We start from the raw sequence: 20,195 nt of genomic DNA on the forward strand, positions 1-20,195 counted from the left end.
TGGGGGTTGTTGACTCAAATATATATACTACTACTTTTCTTCATGTTGCTTTGTTGGCACTTGAGTCTGCTGGTGTGAATGAGATCCTCAACACCATACGCAACAGGAGAAGGCTCACTTGATCAGTGGAACTGCGCAGGCCCGGTTCTGCCTGTCATGCAAAGGGTGCATGCACAAAGGCAGCCGAACATAGAGGGCGGCCATGGGACTCGTCTTTTCCCGTCGAATGTTGGTAACTTGCTTCAAAGAAAAATGGGCAAGTCACAACATGTGAATTGTGGCTTTAATTTTTTTTGACATTAAGGAAATTGTGAAAATTTTTAATTTTAAATACACTGGTTTAGAAAATGAGTGAAGGTATTATAGGGTGAGGGGGCAGCTGAAATTAAATGGCATGATGATGGTTTCGCCTCCAGAACCGGGCCTGGAACTACGTAATGGCTGACACAATTAATTTTAAAGTTTCAATGATTGAGGGTGAACTATAGTTGGCCAATGTTTCAAGAAACTGCATTTGATGTGAGCTGCCATTGTTAATATGAATACTATTTTTTAATTTGAACTCAGAATGATATTGGCCATACGATAATCCCTCAGAGTCATTAGGCCTGAGAAATCTCTGATAGCTGTATAGGCTACAATGACTGTGGTCAGAAGGACATTGACTTTGGGGGAGATTGTGTTGTGGTTGACAACTCACATCACACCTCAATTGTAAAATATAAGAAGCTGATGCATGTACTACCACATTAATATTAACATTTATAAAATATGGCACTACTCTTCTTTTATTTGCATTTTTTTTTTGACTTTTGAAAATGTGACAATATTGATTTAATGCACAGGCTTAAAAGCAATCCAGTTATTTTTACATTGTTTTATTTATTTATTTGTGTTCATCCCAATCAGTAGCATTGAAAACAGTTCTGAATATCGATACTTTTCAAAGCATTTTATCAATGTGACCACCCTGTTACCTCACAAAGCTAGAACCCTGGGTTTGATTCACATAACCAATCGTTAACTTTATGAAGTTTGTGTATTTTCCATGTTCGTATGAGTTGTTTTCTCTAAGTACTTCAGTTTTGCTATAAAGTCCCTAAAGGTGTTCATGTAAAGTTAATCTATAATTCTAAATTGACTATGTCTTAATATCAGTATGCACATGCTTTGGGCCCTGTGATGGACTGATGCCCTGTCCCTAACCGGAGCTCATTCCTAACTTTCTGTCAGGACTGAGCTTTATTCCCTCTGCAACCTGGAATTAGGTAAAGGGGCTTGAGAAAGAATTAGCAATCCACCAAACAATATCTGCAACAAGATTTTTTTTTTTTTTTTTACTTTTAATGAAAACGCAGGTTGTTGTCCATTGAAAAATAAACATCACATATATTTGTGTTTTTATCATCATAAGCTTTGCCAAAGAATAATTACACTGTGTAATTGTAATCTATCTGGGCACTATAGGTACTCACCAGTCTTACTAGGAACTGACCTCCTCATGTTTATCTAGCATCACTGGCTATTTAAAAAAAAATAATTAGAATAGCCAATACACACATCACTTTCTCTAAATTTAACACAAAGTACAAAAAGTGGCTTCTCAAATAGTAAGACCTCTGATACTATGAAAAAACCTTCATAATAGAAAACAATGCACTTTTAAAACAGTTCTTCACCTTCCTTTCACAAAGCTATGGATAACATATGCAATTAATGAAGAACATAAACTTGCTTTCATAAAGATTGGAAAAACTTCTTCTAAATGAAATCCACTGCGTTGACGTTATCATCCTTATTCCACATTTCAGAAGGAAGAAAATAACTTCATCAAATAAGGAATTGTATTAAACAGCCCTGTTAAGATGTCCAAAGAAATAAAATCCCTTTCCTACCAAATGTACAGTATGATACTACACACTGTAATATAAGCCTGGGGAAAACACACAAAAAATGAGACAGAAAGAGAATGTAAATGTAAGAGGTTTCTGAATCTTCTGCCTCCAGCAGGCCATTTCATATACTGTGCCTCCCGTTCCAACACAAGATAAGGCAAAGCAAGCCAGCTTCATTACTCGGGCACAAAGAGGTCCAACTGCATATTGTCCTTCTTAAGCTGGTCCAAGGGTTTCACCTTTAGTTCAAAGGAATAACTAACACCAGAAGCAGCATGATCATCAAGGAACTTGTGGTAGTATAATGCAGTGATGTTTGTTCATTTGCAACTTTTACTCCTAAGAGAAAAGAAAGACAAACATTACTTCTAGGATCCTGCACATATTGCTTCTTTTATTTTTCTTTTTTTTCAGATTTTATGAAGGCATGTGCCTGTAATTCAGTTTCAGTTTAATAAATTCATATTAAGCAAACTTCAAGTTAAATCAGACATTCCAAGACTCCTGAAATTCAGTGTTTCCTTCAAGATGTCAGGTTAACCAGGTAAATATTTAACTGTCCTGCAAAAAAGGGCTCCTAATTCTGTATTAGGTGATCCCAGGACCATATCTAAAAAGCCATACTTTTCAAAATGATCTGTGCTCTTTAATATAAAGTATCTTCATTATATGTCATATTTTACATTGGAAACATATACAAATACAAATGTTTATAATGTTATATTCAACTTGTTTTTTTTTTTTCAGAATTCTTAATTGTAATGCAAATGTCAAGTATTGTTTATCATGAATGAAAAATGTTAAACAGTCTAAAAAAATTACAAAAAAGTAATATATTATTGAAATATATATTTTTATGCTATGGTCAGAATATACATTATTTTATATCCATATGTGTATGTTAGAGATTCACTGGGTCGTTTGGTAAGTATGTCTAGTACCTTCATAACAATCAACACAAGAATTTTACTGGATCAGTAAATAGGTATGTCTAGTTTGTCTCAATCAGATTCTATATACTGTAAGTCTGATGTATATAGATTGAACAGGACCAGAGAAAGTACAGTCCCCTGCGGTGCCCCTGTATTGCTGCACACAATGTCAGACCTGCAGTTCCCAAGACGCACATATTGAGGTCTGTCTGTAAGATAGTCCACAATCCATGCCACCAGGTGTGAGTCTACTCCCATCTCAGTCAGCTTGTCTCTAAGGAGCAGAGGTTGGATGGTGTTGAAGGCGCTAGAGAAGTCCAAAAACATAATTCTTACAGCACCACTGCCTCTGTCCAGGTGGGAGAGGGATCGGTGTAGCATATAGATGATGGCATCCTCCGCTCCCACCTTCTCCTGGTATGCGAACTGCAGAGGGTCGAGGGCGTGACGGACCTGTGGCCTCAGGTGGTGAAGCAGCAGCCGCTCCATGGTCTTCATCAGATGTGACGTCAGAGCAACAGGCCGGAAGTCATTCAGCTCACTAGGACGTGATACCTTTGGGACAGGAGTGATACAAGATGTTTTCCAAAGCCTTGGGACTCTCCCCTGTTCCAGGCTCAGGTTGAAGATGCGCTGTAGAGGACTCCCCAGTTCCAACGCACAGGCCTTCAGCAATCGTCGTGATACACCATCTGGACCCCGCTGCTTTGCTGGCACAAAGTCTTTTCAGCTCTCTGCTCACCTGGGCTGCTGTAATTGTGGGTGGGGATGTCTCACCTATGCTGGTATCAGCAGAAGGATGGTTGGAGGATGCAGTACTCCGAGGTGAGAGTGGGTTACTGTGGTCAAACCTATTAAAGAAGTTGTTCACTTGGTTTGCTCTCTCCACGTCTGTCTCGATGGCGGCATCCCGCTTCGAGCTGCAGCCAGTGATAATTTTCATCCCATCCCACACTTCCTTCATGCTGTTGTTCTGCAACTTCTGCTCCTAATTTCTCCTGTACTGCTCTTTCGCCGCCCTGAGCTGGACTCGGAGTTCATTATTGATTATTCATTATTCATTATTTACAGTACATCTTACAACATGCCTTAAAGTATGTATTCATGTAGAGTGAGCTTGGTACGAACAAATGGATTATGTATTTGCATGAACTGAAGTGAATGTCAGTATGCAAAAATTTTGTTAAATGAAGTCAACTTGGTTGTTATTGCCAATAAGCACAACTTACAACAGCCAGTTAGTAATTAGTAGTAATCACATCACAACAATCCATCATGGAAATGGCAGTAGTTTGTTTTTTTTTCCTAAGTAACAGCTCCACTACTTCTCAGTGTGAAATAAGCATTGATTCCTTTTCTGCTTTCATTTATTTAAAGTGATGTACAGAGTACATTGCACTCCATTTCTTATACACCTGATGTTTTCTTAAAAGTCAGATAAAGTTTTTTTATTCCAAATGTAGTTTATTAGTAGGTATTTATTAAATTCCAAAACTAAATGCCAGTTATGGATTAGGTAGATAAATCATCAGTAGCTTCAAAATAGGCAGCTTGTGGACAGCATGCAGACATTCCCTGCCCTGCATAGTTTTTGCAAGTAGCTGATGCTCTGTAATACAATATATGACTGAGCACTCATTATACATGGTGCAGGCTTAACTAGTAAGAAGATATAGTAACATATGGCACTTTTGTTGACAACAGTATATATTGACAGGAAGGAAGTAAATGCAAGACTATAACAAATACATGCAATGTTTGTGAAAAATAGCAGCAGTACATAAATACACATCTGACAACCATCCTGAATTGAAAATCAAAAACCTCAAGTAAAACCTTACTATAGAAACTCTGAAGAAAAAAGTGTAAGAGGCGAGCAACTTTAAAACAGTCAGGTAGGGGAATAAAGATCATTGTTGTTAAACATTATTAAATAAATGTCATCACTGAGAAGCATATTTTCTGAAATGGCCTCCATTGCAACTGATTCTTGCACATTTGAAAGAAAATAGTACTGTCCGAGTCTGAAATGTTGAGGTACATTTTAAGACAGGGCTACATAATGAATATGGCACAATGATATGAAATGTTTATATAAACAAGAAGTACAATTATTATGTATGTAACTCCTATGAATTATTTTACATTTCAGAAAACACACAATCATGTCTACTTGTAAATGTAAATCATTATGTTTATCTTTATTTATGGATAATACATTGCTTAAAGAAAAATTTTGACTACTGTTTCTGTTCCAAGAATAATCCATAATGAAGAACATTGACAACTTACAAATCAACTGTTATATCAGACATGTTTCATTAGTAATTATGGGAGTTAGTTGAGTGTGCTTCTGGAACAAATTTATTGATTAACTCATTACTGTTTGTGTCATGTATAACATCATCATGCCTACTAGAAATAAGCAACATGTTAGCAGTGATCACATAAAGAGCTAGGGCTGTTACTTAGGGAATCAAGAATCAATATTAATCACAATTGTTGATACGTGTGTGCTTTGTGTGAAGACTTGAAGAGATGAGCCCTAGGTATTACAGGGATGTTAAGCTGACCAACAGAGCAAAGCAGGACTTATTTATATTATCAGACAGATGCCATGCTACAGGGAGGCAGCTTCATATGGCTAGTCGTGCAAGCAAGAGTCATTATCTGTTAGGTCTGTTGAGAAGACTATAAAGCCTTCAAGCTAAAGTGATGTGGGTACCCTTCTTATCAGAGGTTGCTTCATCAGTAAGGTTTAAAGACAAGTTCTTGAATTCAACAGTAATAGACAGCAGGCATCTCTGGTGCCTAAGTACCTCTTTTGTTTAATAATTTTTCTTTTTAGATCTCCATCTTCTCCTGTTCACTCTACATAAAAACATATTTTTTACAGATGTGTATACAATGATTTATTTGCATTTACTATATACTGATGAGCCAAAATATTACAACCACTCCAATATGAAGTGCATGACATTGACTATTTTGTAACAACAGCACAGGTTAAGGTCAGGGATAAATTTGATGGTAAGCTGACATTATGTACTTGTAGTCAATGTTTTGGATATAAAAGATATGGGCAAGTGTAAAGACTTGAGTGACTTTCATATGTGCCAAATTGTTATGGCCAGACTACTGAGTCAGATTATACTTATAGACAGTGGTCCAAGGAGGGAAAAACCACAAACTGCTGACAAGCTGCTGGTTGGCTAAGTCTTACTGATGTGGGAGGTCAATGGAGGCTATCTTTGGTAAGAACCAACAGAAGGGCACAAAATGCAGATAATTGTAATGGTTACACGATTAATGAATCGTGGCACACAGTGCACTGAACCCTGCTGTGTATGGGACTGTGTAACTGCACGCCCATCAGAGTGGCCATGCTAACCCCTGTCTACCATTGAAAGCGCCTAAAGTAGGCATGCGAGTGTTAGAACTAGACCATGGAAAAATGGAGAAACGTCCCTAGGTTTGATGTATTCCATTTTCTTTTTCACGTGGACAGTTGGGTACATGGGTATTGTTTACCTGGAGAAGTGAAGGCACCAAAAAGTACTGTGGACAGAAGGCCAACCAGCGAAGGCAAAGGGATGATTTGGGCAATGTTCTTCAGGGAAACCTTGGATATGGACATTCATGTGGACTTTATTTACTGCATACCACCTACCTAAGTTTGAACTTACAGGAGTTGGAGGATCTGCTGCTAATGTCCTGGTGCTGTATATCACCGGGCACCTTCAAAAGTCTTGTTGGAGCAACAGCATATTAGGCAGATGGTCATAAAATTTTGGCTAATCAGAGTTTATGGAAAATAAAAACACCAAGGACACATAGCTAAAGGGATTTACTGTATATACTTTGTTGTATAACAAATCATTCAAGATGTTTACTACTTTCTGTCTCTGTGCAAAACAGTGATTGTTCAAGAAATGAGAGGGGGTGAAATTACATAAAACTGAAGGAGAAAGAAGTATTGCAGTTTATTCTAAATTGTCAAATTATTAAATTTAAATTCTTAAAAATGTCAAGAGCAAGCTTGATATTATGTCAAGTGCCCTCTGTGAGGGAGATTCTCTGTGTTTTATCTGTATGCATTGCCTTTTTATCCTGTTTTGTGTAAGGAAAGCTTCCCATGAGGTCAGTTGTTTTCCCTAAATATATATTACTCTTTCATTAGCTGTTTTATCCATACAAGATAGTTCTTATCCATATAAGATACATAGTGTTATATGATGTAATGGGTCATCCAACTGTTATGCAAATTATCTCTGTCTTTATAAGTTTAGCTCTCATTTTTGGTTAGCATTATCACTATGAACTCAAACTGTTCATGTGTCAGTGTTCCCTAAGATGTGCTGAAAAAAGAATGATAATTGTTACTTAAAAGGAAAATACCTAACACCCTCCAATCTCAGTCTGTCACTGGGCAATTCTAAACATATTGCAGTGACCCAATGGGAGGAACAAGGAAAATCAAACATGTAGGCCAACTAGAGCTCATTGCTCTAGCATTATGCTCACGGTATGTGTCTTAACAGCAGCAGAGGCTTGAGGCAAACTAAATAATAAAAGTGGGAAACTGATATTTAGAAAGTCTTTTGAACAGCACTGAGTATAGGTTTATCCCGGCCAATACCCCCAAGCCACCAGGTGGAGCCCTCCTTGCAGTATGGAGGTCCCCAGAACACCAGTAGGGCATCATGGACAATGTAGTCTTTATGCGCAGCCCTGCTGGATGCCGTGGGGGCCACTAGGGGATGCTGCAGGGAGGAATAATGGCTATTTTCCCTACGCCCCGGAAGCACACGTGGACAAGAGGAATGATGTGCTTCCGGGGTGAAGAAAAGAACTTGTACCTGACCCGGAAGTGATTGAGAGTCACATGGACTGGGGATTAGGAACACTTCCGGGTCAGGAGATATAAAAGGACTGCAGGAGCTCCCAGACAGCGAGCTGAGCTGGGTGGAAGGGTGGCAATGTGTCTGGGAGCTGGAGGATTGGTTTATTGTGTAGTATTGTGATTATTTATTAGTATAGTGGTGGAGAGTGTGCTTTGTGCACTGTGGCGATTAAATAAAGTCAACTTGAGGACTTTTACCTGGTGTTTGGAGTCGTGGACAGGGGTTCAAGGGAGCGAGAGCGCCCCTATCTACCACAAGGTATACCCATAAATAAAATGTCTTTGACATACTCTTATTTACTTTGTTCACTAAACCTAGTGTGATTCTTAATCGTAAAAATGTAACCTATTTGTTAATGCTTTTAGTCTATTCCAATATAGTTTCACTCTTTTCAAAGCTCCTTACTATAAACCAGAGAACTGAAAAACTTTAGATAGATAGATAGATAGATAGATAGATAGATAGATAGATAGATAGATAGATAGATAGATAGATACTTTATTAATCCCAAGGGGAAATTCACATAATCCAGCAGCAGTATACTGATACAAAAAACAATATTAAATGAAATATTAATAATTTTATAGACAGTAATCTGTCATCACTCTAAAATAAAAACTGTTGGTAACCCTTCTCACTAAAGGATCAGTCAGAAGTGAAGTATATTTTTATAGACAAAAGTAATTATTTTATTGTTATTAGAATATAAGAACATATATTTGACAAATGAGAGGAAACCCTTCGGCCCTACAGGCTTGTTTATTTAGATTATAGCCAAGCTGCCCCCATTCTTCTTCTTCTTTCGGCTGCTCCTGTTAGGGTTTGCTACAGCAGATCATCTTTTTCCATATCTTTCTGTCTTCTGCATTTTGCTCTGTTACACCCATCATCTGCATGTCCTCTCTCACCACATCCATTAACCTCCTCTTAGGCCTTCCTCTTTTCCTCTTACCTGGCAGATCTATCCTTAACATCCTTTTCCTAATATATTCAGCATCTCTCCTCTGCATATGACCAAACCAACGCAATCTTGCCTCTCTGACTTTGTCTCCCAACCGTCCAACTTGAGCTGACCCTCTAATGTATTCATTCTAATCCTATCTTTCCTCGTCACACCCAATGCAAATCTTAGCATCTTTAACTCTGCCACCTCCAGCTCTGTCTCCTGCTTTCTGGTCAGTGCCACTGTCTCCAACCCATATAACATAGCTGGTCTCACAACCGTCCTGTAGACCTTCCCTTTCACTCTTGCTGATACCCGTCAGTCACAAATTACTCCTGACACTCTTCTCCACCCATTCCACTCTGCCTGCACTCTCTTTTTCACCTCTCTTCCACAATACCCATTTCTTTGTAATGTTGATCCCAAGTATTTAAACTCATCCACCTTTGCCGGCCAAGCTGCCCCCAATATCTCATCCAAATACAGTTGCTTTTTACAGGTTGTCAAGGCTTATGCTTCAACTGCATGTCTTCGTAGTTTGTTCCAGATTCCCAAAACTCTTTGTGTAAAGTAACTCTTTGTTTCCTGGTTTCAATCCTGAATGTATCTCTCCCACTGGTGTCCTTGAGTATGTTATTCACCCTTAAGTTGAAAGAGTTCTGCAAGATCTTATCAACACCTTTGGGAATTTTTAAGACGTAGATCAGGTCCCCACACAGTCCCTCTGCTCCAGACTAAACTGGTTTAATTCTCTGAGTCTGTCAGAGCAGACATGTTCTTAAGTCCTGGGATGCATTTGGTTGCTCCCCTCTGCATAGCTTAAAATGTTGTCTTTCTTGTAGCATGGTGACCAAAATTGCTCACAGTACGCCAGATGTGGTCACACTTGTGCATTAAATAATCTTAGCATAACTTCCCTTGATTTATATTCACCAGTCTCTATGATATAACCTAACATAAACTTCTAAATTCTTTTTAGGAGTTGCTTCTTGATGTCTCCCATATTGTATTTATAACTGATGTTCCTTTTGCCCATGTGTACCACTCTGCATTTTTCCATGTTAAAAACTGCACTTTCCAAGTGTTAGTCTTTTTGAATTGTTTTTGCTGCCTCCTCAATGCCTGACACTCCTCCAGTTTTCATACTATCTGCATGTTTCACAGTTTTACTAATTACACCGAAATCTATGTCATTATTATAAATCAGAAAAAGTAATGGATTCATTCCACGTGGAGCATTCTCCTCTTATCGGCACTCTTTGTCTCTTCATGGTTAACTAACTTGAGATGCAGTTTTGTAGGTTAAGTTTCAGGATAAATCTTTGATGTGGTACCATATAAAAGTCTTTTTAAAAGCCTATTAGTTTATGTTTGTCAGATGCCTAAATTGAGATTATACATTTGTTTGCATATTTTTAATTGCTGTACAGTATAATGAAGTGATTTGTTTAGGGTTACACAATAAGTCACAAAGGAGAACTGATCTAGTGGTCTTGTGGTTTAAAGTTCAGGGTCTTAGTTACTTCATCACACTGCTGGAGTCCAGCACATAACAAACACCCAGTAGTTAGCCCTTTTTTTAAATTTTGTAATCATTCTGTATTCTCTCTCTGTTGATAATCTGCTCACCATGTTTATTAGGCATTTTCTGTTATCTGTAGACCATTTGAACTTACCTGACAAATAGATATTTAAGACAGTATTATTAAAAAAGTTATAAAGAGACGGACCTTTGTATTTTTGTGTGTAATAAATTGTTGCCTTGATATGGCATAACTGAAGCTGTTACTTGTATTTGGATAAAAAATAGTAAATACTGTGAAAATTCAGAAAACAATAGTCATTTTTAAATATTGTAAAATATGCATATGTGGTGATTGTGGGATACAAAAGCATAGTTGAATAGCCTTGTTGCTTCACATAAAGCTACATTATTATAAAAGTTGAGGATATTTGAGGGAGACGAGCAGATGATGACCTACTACAGTAGAGGGTCTAAATAGTGAACTGAGAACAAAAGGGAGTACTCTTATGGACTTGACGTAAAGTAAATAAACTACACCTTTTATAGCTTCATTACAACAAAGGACTTATTAAGAAAGATGAGCCACTAGAAGGAATTACCATTAAAGGTATGGGGTTTCTATGAACTGACATGGACTAAAAAAACAAGCTTTTGATATGCATTTATTGCATTTTATGAGAACAACTAAATTGTACCATACTGTAATTTAGTATATTATAGGGGCTGAAACAGGCTCACATTAATAGAGACATTGCTGCAGAAAGACAGAGATAAACATTGTATCCTTAAATGTTTAACTGTTTTTGTTGAAACGTGTAAATTGTCTTATCTGCCGTTATGTTGGAACTGCCCAAAGTACATGCATTATAATGATATAATCATTCATACTTTTAAGGTAAAGGTCTGACTGTGTGTGTTCCCACAATGTGAAGCTGAGGTCACCTTAGTGTCCAACTGAGGGACTCTCAGGGCAGGTGCTGTCCCTGGTAAGTGTGCTGGCAGCTCTCAGGAGAAATAGTGAGAGAAAGAAAACCACTTCTGTGACTCATACATTACGCCCAAAATCTAAAGAAAGAATTTTACACCACAATAGCAGTGTTGTCATTACTGAATAGGGCTGTGGTCATTTCAAGTGCATACTGCCTACTTTCATAATGATTGTAATTACCATTTTCAGCTTTGAACTTTGGAGCTTTAAAAGGTTTAAAAATGCCCTGATGTCCACCTTAGCAGACAGGAATGCAAAGTAGCAAATGACAAATGCATTTATAGCTTCTCAAAGGGCAGGGTGCAGATTGTTTATTAAATCTTCTGGCAGATTAGAGGAAACAGAAGTATTCACATTAAGGAAAAACTCCATAGTGATGGTCATTGTACTATATAGAAAAGCAGCAGGAACTATTTACCGGAGTATTACAGTGAAGCACTACCTTATTTTCAATCCAAGTATTTATGAGTCGTTTATGTTGTTTTAGAGTATATTCAGGAGAAATTGCTTTCTAGATTTCACTATGCAATTTTTGCTGACATACAAATAACCTTTTGTTTGTCTCATTTGAGATTGGTTTTCAGTTTTTAGTTAGACCCAACAGACTTATTTATAGTATATAAGCACAAAGGAACATAACAGGAAAAGAAAGATATCATACTTCAAAAAAAAAATGAGAAAGAAAAGATGATGGAACTGAAATATTCATCATCAACTTATTCTGGTCGCTACACCACCTGTGGTATCCCCTATCAAGTTTTAATAGAAAATGTGTGCTTAGTCAGTAGGAGGTTGTGAGGTTTGCCATAAAATCAGGTCTCTCTATTTGAAGTGCCTTTGGTGTTCGAATTAAATGATGATATGGTTTGCTACAGCCAAAACATTTTATACTGGTAGGAATCATCATTAAAATCAGATACTAAACTGTGGTGCTAACTAATAGCGGTTACTAATCATCCCATTACACCGGTTATAAAGAGCTACTAGGCTGAGACTCTGGTATGCTATTTATTTTCTCTTTGGTAATTTTTTAGTAACTATGTCAATTTGTGCTTGAAATCCAAGTTTACATATATTTCTTCCAAACTTCTTTATCACATAATGCATAAGAGGGTTCTTTGCATTTGCTCCATTTAAAATCATTCTAAAGTCAGCCTGTGTCTATTTTTACTATCATAAAAAAATGCAAAAGCATCTTTGTTTTTAAAAGAAACTGTACTGGGCCCTTCTCAAAAAATTAGCATATTGTGATAAAGTTCATTATTTTCTGTAATGTACTGATAAACATTAGACTTTCATATATTTTAGATTCATTACACAAAACTGAAGTAGTTCAAGCCTTTTATTGTTTTAATATTGATGATTTTGGCATACAGCTCATGAAAACCCAAAATTCCTATCTCAAAAAATTAGCATATTTCATCCGACCAATAAAAGAAAAGTTTTTAATACAAAAAAAGTCAACCTTCAAATAATTATGTTCAGTTATGCACTCAATACTTGGTCGGGAATCCTTTTGCAGAAATGACTGCTTCAATGCGGCGTGGCATGGAGGCAATCAGCCTGTGGCACTGCTGAGGTGTTATGGAGGCCCAGGATGCTTCGATAGCGGCCTTAAGCTCATCCAGAGTGTTGGGTCTTGTGTCTCTCAACTTTCTCTTCATAATATCCCACAGATTCTCTATGGGGTTCAGGTCAGGAGAGTTGGCAGGCCAATTGAGCACAGTAATACCATGGTCAGTAAACCATTTACCAGTGGTTTTGGCACTGTGAGCAGGTGCCAGGTCGTGCTGAAAAATGAAATCTTCATCTCCATAAAGCTTTTCAGCAGATGGAAGCATGAAGTGCTCCAAAATCTCCGGATAGCTAACTGCATTGACCCTGCCCTTGATAAAACATAGTGGACCAACACCAGCAGCTGACATGGCACCCCAGACCATCACTGACTGTGGGTACTTGACACTGGACTTCAGGCATTTTGGCATTTCCCTCTCCCCAGTCTTCCTGCAGACTCTGGCACCTTGATTTCCTAATGACATGCAAAATGTGCTTTCATCCGAAAAAAGTACTTTGGACCACTGAGCAACAGTCCAGTGCTGCTTCTCTGTAGCCCAGGTCAGGCGCTTCTGCCGCTGTGTCTGGTTCAAAAGTGGCTTGACCTGGGGAATGCGGCACCTGTAGCCCATTTCCTGCACACGCCTGTACACGGTGGCTCTGGATGTTTCTACTCCAGACTCAGTCCACTGCTTCCGCAGGTCCCCCAAGGTCTGGAATCGGTCCTTCTCCACAATCTTCCTCAGGGTCCGGTCACCTCTTCTCGTTGTGCAGCATTTTCTGCCACACTTTTTCCTTCCCACAGACTTCCCACTGAGGTGCCTTGATACAAAACTCTGGGAACAGCCTATTCGTTCAGAAATTTCTTTCTGTGTCTTACCCTCTTGCTTGAGGTTGTCAATGATGGCCTTCTGGACAGCAGTCAGGTCGGCAGTCTTACCCATGATTGCAGTTTTGAGTAATGAATCAGGCTGGGAGTTTTTAAAAGCCTCAGGAATCTTTTGCAGGTGTTTAGAGTTAATTAGTTGATTCAGATGATTAGGTTAATAGCTCGTTTAGAGAACCTTTTCATGATATGCTAAATTTTTGAGATAGGAATTTTGGGTTTTCATGAGCTGTATGCCAAAATCATCAATATTAAAACAATAAAAGGCTTGAACTACTTCAGTTGTGTGTAATAAATCTAAAATATATGAAAGTCTAATGTTTATCAGTACATTACAGAAAATAATGAACTTTATCACCAAGATAAAGCAAATCCAAACACTAATTATCATGTGTTTCCTTTTCTTAACAGTTGGTTATATATTTAATGTGTTATGCTTGTTTTGTCAATTTCCCACCCATTTTTTTTTTCTGGCACCTACACACTCCACTACAGGGTTGTGAGGGTGTGGGGCATTTGACTGCTTTGAAAGATGGCAAACAAAATATGCATTAGAAAGGACTGTTATTATACTTTTACATACATTGTATAGTTGAATGTAGTCTGTTTCACCTTTCATTAGTGCCAGAAAATAAGAAGCATAAAACTTGCACAAAAGAATAGGTAGCTTTTAAAGCACAGCAAGGTTATTACTAAATGGAAATTATATCATTGGAATTAGGATGAAATTAGAATGTATTGCCTAGTAACCAGTTAATAGAATGCAAGCAGTATCTAGCGTGACATGCTTCAAAGCCGCTCCTGCTGTTGCCCGCCACTGCCTATTTGATTCTTTGCATATCTTTAATTCTTTAAATTACAATCCATTAATATCATAAGTTGACCCATGGGGGTGCCAACATGACCACTGGCAATTGCAGTGCCTGGGTAATTTACATTGTTGCTTGAACTGTCTGAAATTTGTACTGGCACTTCATAAACTGGAATTTAGCAGAACACTGCAAGATTGACAGCTCAGAAATGATCCCATCTGAATATATTTAAATTCTGACATTTACTTTGGAAAAGCGAATTAGTTTTAAACTATCTAAGGATTAAATGTGCAACAATATTGCAAACTTTACTGTGTTCCTTATTTTTAAACTATTTCTTCTAACCTATGCATGTAGAGGCCTTTGAATAAGTATATGATCTAAGAGGCTGTGAAAAACTGAAGTGAGACAGACATCCAAATAAATAAAAGAACCCCAAAGAGCCATAAAGAGTTCAAATGATTGGTGGCACTTTACAGTCTTGTCATATTAGTCTTGAATTAAGAGTCAGGCCAGCAGTGGGTGCATTTGGACCTTGTGTCAAATTCAAGAGGAGCCTTGATGGAATAGACAGCATACCCCAGCATCCACAAACTTCCAACCAAAAGCTTGAGGCTATTGAGCTGCAATAAACTCAAACCTGGAAAACCAAAGAGAATTTAAATATACTATTGCAATGCAGGTTTGCCAACCTGTATACATGTATATGCCAACCTTGTTATAACTACATAAACTGAAGCAGCTTGGCATGCTCTTTGGAATCCTCTTATTCAGTGAAACTGAAAAGTGACTCAATTTACCAACAAAATAAAATAAACATGCATCCTGTATAATATAACAAATAATTCATAGCTAATTCTCTGTTTCTTAAATGGCCATTTGTGCATTTAGAACCTTTTTGTTTTTTATATAGTGCACACCTTTTTACTGTCCTGTACATATTTTAAACATACAACATTCATTTTCTGAATCCACTTATTCCAAGCCAAGGTTGTGGGGAGCCAGAGCCATCTATTCAGCATTCGGTACAAGGAATTAACCTTAAACCGTCTTTGGTGGGCTAAAAGTCTGTCGCAGAGAATGGTCACGGCCTTCAATAAAGTGTTGCCAGTGTCTTACCATGTACATGCTTAAGATATGAGATGAAAGCCAGAGATCTTGAAGAAAAACTCGGATCTGAAGCCAGTCTCCTGAAGCAGTAAGCTGGCAGTGCTATTTACCTTACCAGAAGATTTTTTTTAAATAAGGATATGAAATTTTCAGATTGTACTAAAATCATTCTGTGTGTAATGTTTAGGATTTTGATGGATGCCATTAAAGCCTGATGATTGATCTATTACTGGCAATGCTTATGTCTCCATATGCATTTTGAAGTCCTATTTCTGATATTTAGTATACAACTTTTATTTTTCTCTGCTAAAGATTTTCAGGATTTTTTCAGGTTAATTTCAACTTTGAAATTTGAAGTGGGTGTCAAACAATTAGGCTACCTTGGACTCACATTTTTGGATTTGGATTAATGCAGCATTACTGTTAGTACTTAAATAAGTGCCATTCAGGTTTTGTTAATATAGGAATATACCATCCTCCATCTACTACTGATATGTATCACTCATTATTTATTTTTAAAATTGGTGCATTTCTTCCTTAAGTGTCAAGTGTTGGTTTATTATATTTGGTTTCTCACTACATATTAGATTGGTCATCTGTATTTATTTAGGTGTTGGAAAAGCAATTACATGATTTTCATATCACATTAAATGGCAGCATCAAAACTCAGGGTAACAGCAACAGCTTTAAGTTTATTGAGGCATCAATCTGGCAAAAATGGTTGAAAAGCCTAAAAGGTACAACAGAAGAAATGATACTAAGCAAGTACTACAGCTAAGCAACTGGTGAAATCAATGTCTCTTAATTAATGACGTTTAAGTTTAAATAGTGATGACGATATAATATTACACCATCACATTAGCAGTACAGGAGTTGGAAAAAATGCAAAATGATAAAATGCAAGCACAGGAAACTATATTAAAAAACTCCACATTCTGACACAGAGAAGAATGATTCCATTAAAGGATGTCATGAGATGAAGGTCTACCTATTTATTTAATTTTAATCATGATAAATAAATAATGCCACTTATTCAATAATATAAAGACAGGGAAAAACATTTTTTTTTAATCTATTAGCAGTCCCTACATACACAGTTATTTTAAGTTCATTTCTTTATTCTGGAAAAGGGTAATTTAATGGTTTAAAGTGAAGTGTGTGCATATACACTTTAATTAGAAAGTTCAATCAATTATTGTATATTCTATTTAATAAATGCTTTTCACATTACTCCTGCAAAGATACTCAAATAATGCAAGAAAATACTGTAACTATACCTTTATTTCATAGTGTCACTGGGCAAGACTATTTCTGGATTGGTAGTAGTAGTAATTCAAAATAGACCTAAATCGACAACCTCTAAAAGCTTTTGTAAAAGACTTACAAACAAATACATGTAAACTGAAGAATGAAATGGCTGTGGGATCAATTCATTGATGTCTCGTTGTCTTCAGACTAAAAGGATATTAAAAGCTTTTGAATATTCTCAAGTTGCAGCTTCATTTATTATGTATATACTTTAATTATCCACCCATCCATTATCAAACCAGCATAATTCTTAATGCAGGTAAGGGTCAATAGGGGTTTTAGTCTATCCTCGCAGAACTGGGCACAAAGCAAGCAACTAAACCTACACTGATGGTCATTTTACCATAAGGAACACTCATGTGTCAACCCAGCATTACTCACGCTGAGGCAAATTTTTAATTATCAAGACACCTAATCCGCACAACTTTAGGATGCTGGAAGAAAAAGAGAGCAAAATCCACCTGGACAATGGGAGAACTGTCAGAGTAATTTAATAAGGTGCACAGATGTCCCAGCAACAGGGACAGTCCTGATTTCATGATATGTGTCCCTACAAATAACTGAAGAATAACAAAATGTTTCAATTCTACAAAACAGTAAGGCAGACCCTTCATATCACCCCCTCCTCTTCGACTTTGATGTAATACACATATAATAATATAGACAAAACTCTGGGAAACAACTGGGAATGCTTCATTAAGAACTTGTGTTTAATTTAAACAGCGTCATAAGAAGGATCAAGAACCAGACAAAAACAGAGAGTATTGCTGTCTATTTGTTTCCACATTAACCACTGCAAGGAGTCTTATTTGTTAAAGTGTTTTATTTTTCCTGTTCCCTGATCCTTCACTGATAATGATGAGATAAAGCAAATGAGGATGGGCTTTATGCATGGACATATGTGCTACATAAGTATCTTGGGCTGGGATATTGAAAATCCGGCCACCCTATAACTTACTATCTGAGTGCAACATTCACCTGATATCCATAATGGTCAATGGCTATAATAAAGTTAGTGTTTCACTTTTGCTATTCTCTAACATTTATCATAAATTAACAACTTTGCAAATCCCATTCAGGAAAATTAGAACGGCCAGATATGCTCAAGCAAATAAGGAATTAATGACAAAATGTGTAAGAGTGCTCCCTCTGATTGATAAGTTCTTGTGGAGGCCTGTTTTCAGCCTTTTGCACAATGGTGACATGATAATCTTTGACCCCCGCAACCTTGAAATGGACTGAGATGATTATAGAAACCTACCTACTGAACTCAGTCCATTGATTTGTACAGTGCCTGCATAGTCCTTGAACAAACCTGAATGTTAAACCATGCGTACATTTTCTAACTTGTTCAGATTGGAAGATAAGGTAAGTGACTTGCACAGGGCCACAAAGCTGGTCAGAAGCAGCAACTGAACTGACAAGACTCAAGTTTAACCACTTATGTGTCCCTCCCACCCAATTGAATATAACTGTATCATGCTCCTTGTGTTGCTGTGTCACAAACATATGAGAGAAAAGACAAAAAACAACATTGCCGTGAAGTTATTTTCATCCAGTTTCTAATCCTGCTCACTTCACCACTGGCTCCCCCATGATATCAATTATAAAATGGAAATAAAACCAAACAGCAGAGGTTAGGGAGACCGAAGGCAGCGCAGTTAGAAACAGGATAAAAAATCTCACAAAACTATGTCAGTCCCTTCGGTGATGTCATGGCGGAAATAGTGGCTTGCTGCAGTAAAGAAACCTTCTGTAATGTTATTAATCAAACATTTATTTTATTAGTTTTCATAATACAGCAAGAGGTACATTGACTTTGGTCTGAACATTTCTATAATGAGTTGCTAAGGACGGAAGTGACGATGAAATCAAGCACTCCAACCCTTTAATAATTAACCAACCCTGATGCCTACTTTGCTTATTTTTTTAATGTAATTTTATCTCAAGATAATAATACTTTCTTAGAACATAATATATTCTACAGTACGATATAGTAACTTCTACGAATAAGAGATTATATTGTGTGTATATACTATACTAGCAAAATACCCGCGCTTCGCAGCGGCGAAGTACTGCATTAAAATTTTTATTAAGAAGAAAATTTTACCTTTTTAAACTGAGGGAAAATATGCCAATAATTATATGTTAAGGATCTCTTTGTATACCATGTTGTCAGTTCAGCACTCCGGTTGTAACATGACCAAGCTGTGCGCTGAGCTTACTCTTGTGCATGCAACATACAGTTGGCCATGTGAACAGTAATCTTGTCTCAAATCTCACAGCTTGGACTGCTGCTGTCATAATCGGTTTGAGTTTCATGGTTTGTTTCAATTACGACAGTATTTTCAGGATTTGTTGTGTTGAAGTAACATTCGGCATCTGTCAAGCGTTGTAAGCACACAACCGGTTTCATTGATAAAATCACATCCAGCTTTAGAGAGTTTAAACATTCATAAACATCAAAGTGTCCACTACTGAAATCGTCACCTGTGAATCTAAGATGTTTAAGAGGCATTGGCGGTTGTCGAAAGGTGTAAAATATTTGGCCATTTCGGTACACTTGAAAGCAACAACCGAACAATTCAGCGGCAGCCATCAACTCACATGCAGAACCATAGGTGAAGAGCTTAAGCATTTCACTCTTATAGTGCTCCTGTGTAGTATAATCATCTCCTGTACCATCATCAGTCCACACCTTGAACCTGTCCCAGTCATTCAATACATAAGACACAATGTTCCTCCGGATATCAAGAGTGAGCCTGATATGGCCCTGCAATATGTAACAAAGAGAATGGAAAAGGTAGGTGCCATCTCCGGGCATGGAAACCACTCGGTAAGTGACAGTTCTTTGATCGATGGTGATCACCTCGATAGACATGGTAATGGGGGTTGGAATGATAAAGGAAATGGGTACCTGAGCAATGTAAAGTAAGTCTAAAATACCTATACAATAACTATAATTGTAATAAACAAACAATAAAACAGCGGAGAAGCCGTGGATTAAACAAAAAGGCTGTAGTTATCAGTAGGGAGACGTGAATCCCGTGGCGAAGCAGGGAAGGGAATGTAGAGACCGGATCGACGGACGGTCTTATATAGGCAGGCAGCCAACAACGTGGGAGGCGTTGGGATGGGGGACCCAACGCCACCTCACACGGTGACCGAGCTGCAGGCTATGGACATATATATGTACGTAAGTAGGATTCAGTTAGCGTTGGGAACCTGTGTACCAAATTTCTTGAAGATGGGCCCATAAGTAACAAAGACTGTTGAAAAGTTCAATATGGCGGCCGACAGTGGCATCATACTACCGAAATAAGTACGTACATTGGTTT

At 37.5% G+C, this 20,195-nt stretch overlaps 1 protein-coding gene across 3 annotated transcripts in view; it reads right to left on the minus strand.

The window, feature by feature from the left end:
- Positions 1-972: 972 nt before the first annotated feature.
- Positions 973-20,195, minus strand: part of cntn5 (contactin 5) — a 1,359,131-nt gene continuing 1,339,908 nt past the window's right edge. For all 3 annotated transcript variants that reach the window (XM_039744349.1, XM_039744347.1, XM_039744348.1), the window contains exon 25: positions 973-2,234. In XM_039744349.1, the coding sequence (XP_039600283.1) occupies positions 2,137-2,234 (98 nt within the window). In that variant the 3' untranslated portion in view covers positions 973-2,136. The remainder of the gene's footprint in view (positions 2,235-20,195) is intronic.

This window comes from Polypterus senegalus, chromosome 2 (genome assembly GCF_016835505.1).
Source record: "Polypterus senegalus isolate Bchr_013 chromosome 2, ASM1683550v1, whole genome shotgun sequence".
NCBI lineage: Eukaryota > Metazoa > Chordata > Cladistia > Polypteriformes > Polypteridae > Polypterus > Polypterus senegalus.